Source organism: Macrobrachium nipponense, chromosome 40 (genome assembly GCF_015104395.2).
Source record: "Macrobrachium nipponense isolate FS-2020 chromosome 40, ASM1510439v2, whole genome shotgun sequence".
NCBI lineage: Eukaryota > Metazoa > Arthropoda > Malacostraca > Decapoda > Palaemonidae > Macrobrachium > Macrobrachium nipponense.
Window position 1 is genome coordinate 13,194,476 of NC_061101.1, and position 5,000 is coordinate 13,199,475.

General features: G+C 40.5%; 1 protein-coding gene across 3 annotated transcripts in view; it reads right to left on the reverse strand.

The window, feature by feature from the left end:
• Positions 1 to 803: 803 nt before the first annotated feature.
• The window catches only part of LOC135211928 (Y+L amino acid transporter 2-like), a 16,052-nt gene continuing 11,855 nt past the window's right edge, over positions 804 to 5,000 (reverse strand). For all 3 annotated transcript variants that reach the window (XM_064245167.1, XM_064245166.1, XM_064245168.1), the window contains exons 9-10: positions 2,161 to 2,332; positions 804 to 1,279 (exon numbers count right to left, since the gene is read on the reverse strand). In XM_064245167.1, coding sequence (XP_064101237.1) covers positions 1,218 to 1,279; positions 2,161 to 2,332 — 234 coding nt within the window. In that variant the 3' untranslated portion in view covers positions 804 to 1,217. The remainder of the gene's footprint in view (positions 1,280 to 2,160; positions 2,333 to 5,000) is intronic.

The window sequence follows — 5,000 nt, forward strand, 5'->3', positions numbered from 1 at the left end:
ATAATGCACATCTCATATCATGCTCCACCTCCAAGCGATTTCTTGTTTTTGTTTTTATTTGTAATAAGGCAGAAAACCCGGATTCACACAGGTAAGTAGAAGCAAAAGGTAGAAGGGCTTTTAGCCCAAGCTTCCAAACTCTAGGATATGATACACTTGCTTGTAACCAGAATTCCTGTATAGAATGTCCTTTAAAAAAATCCTTGATACTTGAATCAAATTTCATTTCTAGAAATTCATCTTGGTCAGACTCAGGAATAATATCTGGTTCTGCATTAAAAGGGTTTCTCACAAATGACAGATCTATTTCTTCAAGATCAGGAAAGTACCTGGAAAATTCTTGGCACAAATTATGAAGGTGACTGACTATTTCATTTTGGAGGCAAGATTCTGTTCCTTCTTCTCTTCCTTCAGCCACTTCACAAAGCTTCTCAAACATAGCAAAATTTCCAGAGCTAACTTTCCTAAACCAGTTCTTCATCTTGGCAACAAAAGCACGCAATGTTTCAACAAAGTGAATTACTGTTGTGTCCTAACCCGAAGCTTTAGATTAAGTTTGTTAAGCTGGTCTTTAGCTCTTCTCTAAGTTCAAAAACTCTGTTCAGGAAATTGCCCTTGGATAGCCATCGTGTCATGGGCCCCCTTCAGAACCCGCCATGGCCCTCTGGTGGGCCATGGCCCACAGGTTGAAAACCACTGGTCTAGGCTATACTTAGTGTGTCAGAATCTATAAAACCTCTATAACTGAAGTGAATTTGTTACTTGAGCTTTCCTCTACTGTAAGTCTTCATTGTGTTATATAATTTTTTTTGTCCGAATGTTTTAATTATAGTCATTTTTCGCAACTCTAGCCTTGAAACTGGGACTAATGTGGTCTTCATGTAATTCTATGATACTACGCTTGAGCGTGTGGTATGTTTCTGTTAGCACCACTGCTTATTATATATAATAATCAGGCACTTGGAGAGTAAACGGTTGTATCCACAACACTACAAATCACAACCTTTCCCTTGGTTATACCGTAGTAATACTACGTGGGCTAATTTTCGAAATGTTAGGATTAAAAACTGAACGTAGCTCACACCGAAAACGGAGATATAATCCCTCCTGTTACTGAATTTAGATTTAGCCAGGAACTAGCCGGCACGGGCTCTTGCTCCCAGAGCAGGCCGGACCGTCTTTTATTATTCAAGAATTTTTTCGAATTCTTTCACGAGTTATTGCACTTTCTCCTCCTCTACACACAGGAACAGCAGCTGACAGACATACATCACTTTATCTGGAAGAAAGAGGATCTGAATTGCAAACACCTTTCAGTAATGCCTACAGTGTATCTCGTGAGGTGCACTGACGGAACTGCACCCCTACAGGATGAAAAATGGATAGTTTTTGGTACTTGTTACTTACAAAGTACATTGAATTTTTTATATGGGTAATTATTCAAAAGTAGGTCTAGGTATGCCAACGCTTCTGGTGCTCAAAGGAAACCAGTTGGTAATATTCTGAACAAATTTGAATAAATATGGAACTTATAATGAAGTTCTGATTTAAATTATGAATGATGTCACACGGGTCATTAGAGAGATATTATATACATTACGTTTGATGTTGCTTTACAAATTGCTGCTGAATTTTTTAAGAGAATATATAAAAAAAAAAACAGTAAGATAAGCTTAAATTATAGTACTATGGGTCAAGACACAACACTGAAATAATCATTGCTGGTTCAATTTGGATTAGAGAGAACTTATACTTGTAAAAGAAAGTGGCCATCCAATGCATTATATCGCTAGAACAATAAACTCTTCATCAAAACTGGGTAGTATAGGCCTATGCCCACCAAACTTATGCCACTCAGGGGGCAGGTCTACTAGCTTATCAGGTAGTACTTTAGTACTAGCCAGTAATGATCTAAATAAAACTAATAGTATTTATTATACTACATGCAGTAAATAGCCATCTAGTCTAAAATACAGCCAGAACAATTAACTCTACATCAAAACTGGATAGTATAGGCCTATTCTCGCCAAACTTACACCACTCAGAATACAAGTCTACATGTTTACCAGTTAGACTTTTAGTACTAGCCAGGGAATACTAAAATACTACTATTTACTATCAACCATACTACTTATAATAAGTAATACAGACTTCACTTACCCATGGCAACACCAATAGCCTTAATTTTGCGGTGTAAGGCGAAGTAGTAGACTATTAGCCCTGCGACAAAGACAAAGGCTCCCACGCCAATTTCCACAGGTCTTCTTACTATCGGGAATATTGCTACGAAAAGACACATGATCAGGTAAATGATCGGGAAGCCAAGCCACACCTGAAATATAATAATAATAATAATAATAATAATAATAATAATAATAATAATAATAATAATAATAATAATATGTGGCGCCGTGGAGGAGTGGGTTAGGTCGTCAATAGACTAAAGTCAAGTTAAGCAACATTGGATGGGTGACCGCTCTCCTCGGCGTTGATTCCTTGGGAAGGATCTTTACCATAATTTCCTCAGTCTACTCAGCTGTAAATGAGTACCTATCCCTGATGGGGTAGGTCCAGCTATGGTTTAAATAGCAAAACTCAGCAATGATGGAAAGAAGTGAAGGAATAAACGACAACGACGTAAATGGAACCTCTGCAACAGAGGAGCTTCGTCCGGCAACCAGGTATTCAACCCAGTTGAAGGGGAAGACGGTCAGGTACTTGGAGTCGTCATCCAGCAACTGATCACCACAACGAGAGTAATCAACAGCCTGAGATTGGAGCTACAGAGGCAAAAAGGAAGAAATGGACAAGAGAAGAAAATAAGGAAATATGGAGATGCTACTCAGAAGCAAACCGACGGAGAGAGGATATAGAAGAAGTTGGTCAACATCTGGATTGAGAGGAATAACACCACCCAAAACAGCGAGAGGCTGGCAGACCAAGTAAGGAACATAAAGAAAAAGAACTGCTCTCCCCCCCACAGAAGAGAAGAAACTGGAAAAAAGGGAAATGTCACACGACAACGAATTACACGAAGACGAACTGAGAGACGATGCCACAGAAGACGACAGGGATGATGAGGTATCAAACAACGACACACGAAGAAACACCGACGAAGTAACAGAGAGGACAGAATGGGTAGAAAAGATCAGACAATGGATGGAGCCAGATACAGAGAGAACAAAGATCCCCTCCATGAAAGCCTACAAACACCAGAAATTAAGGGAGAAAACAAGTGAGGTCAATGAAATAATGGGCATAATACACACCACCAGTATCACAGAAACAAATAACTTGATATATGCAGGAGCAAGATTAGTAGCAGAACTGATGGGGATTCGAACACCAACACCACCAGCACAACCAACCCAACAGAAACCAAAACAACAACCTCCCCTTGGAAAAGGCGCCTGGAAAAACAATCATGGTGATGAGATCGGACTTGAGTAAACTGAAAGAGATGGCAGAAAAAAGGCTAAGAAGCAAGAAAACAAGGGAGGAACTTAACGAGAAATACAAAGTACAAGAGAGGGGACTAAACAACACAATAGAAGATGTAAAACAGAGGCTTAAGGCCAAGCACATAAGATCCAACGGTACATGAACAGGAAATAAGGGATACCAACAGAACAAACTATTCGGAACCAACCAGAAAAGACGTATACAGCCAACTAAGAGGGAAGACAACCACCCAGAAATTCCTGAAGCCGAACCAAGTAAGAGACTCTGGGAAAACATATGGAGCAATCGGGTATCACACGACAAAAAACAAGTCAAGGAAGAAGACACAGGGAGATAAAACAAAGATTCACAGAGATCACGACAGACACAGTCAAGACACCAACTAAAGAAAATGCCAAACTGGAAAGCCCCAGGTCCCGATGAAGTCCATGGATACTGCTCAAAAACTTCAAGGCCCTACACCCACGAATAGCAGAACAACTCCAGCATTGTATCTCAAATCACCAAAGCACCCAAATGGATGACCACAGGAAGAACAGTCCTTAGTACAAAAAGACAAGAGTAAGGGAATATAGCCAGTAACTACAGGCCTATCACCTGCCTGCCAATAATGTGGAAAGTTACTAACAGGTATCATCAGTGAAGGCTATACAACTACCTAGAGAAGACAAAACCCATCCCCCACCACAGGAAAGGCTGCAGAAGGAAGTGTAGGGGCACAAAGACCAGCTCCTGATAGACAAAATGGTAATGAAGAAACAGTAGGAGAAGGAAAACCAACCTAAGCACGGCATGGATAGACTATAAGAAAGCCTTCGACATGATACCACACACATGGCTAATAGAAATGCCTGAAAATATATGGGGCAGAGGAAAACACCATCAGCTTCCTCAAAAAATACAATGCGCAACTGGAATACAATACTTACAAGCTCTGGAATAAGACTAGCAGAGGTTAATATCAGGAGAGGGATCTTCCAGGGCGACTCACTGTCCCCACTACTCTTCGTAGTAGCCATGATTCCCATGACAAAAGTACTACAGAAGATGGATGCCGAGTACCAACTCAAGAAAAGATGGCAACAGAATCAACCATCTGATGTTCATGGCATGGATAGACTATAAGAAAGCCTTCGACATGATACCACACACATGGCTAATAGAATGCCTGAAAATATATGGGGCAGAGGAAACACCATCAGCTTCCTCAAAACAAACAATGCGCAACTGGAATACAATACTTACAAGCCCTGAATAAGACTAGCAGAGGTTAATATTAGGAGAGGGATCTTCCAGGGCGACTCACTGTCCCCACTACCCTTCGTAGTAGCCATGATTCCCATGACAAAAGTACTACAGAAGATGGATGCCGGTGGGACCAACTCAAGAAAAGAGGCAACAGAATCAACCATCTGATGTTCATGGACGACATCAAGCTGTATGTAAAGAGCATCAGGAAATATATACCCTAATCCAGACTGTAAGGATTGTATCTGGGGACATCAGGATGGAGTTTGGAATAGAAAAATGCGCCTAGT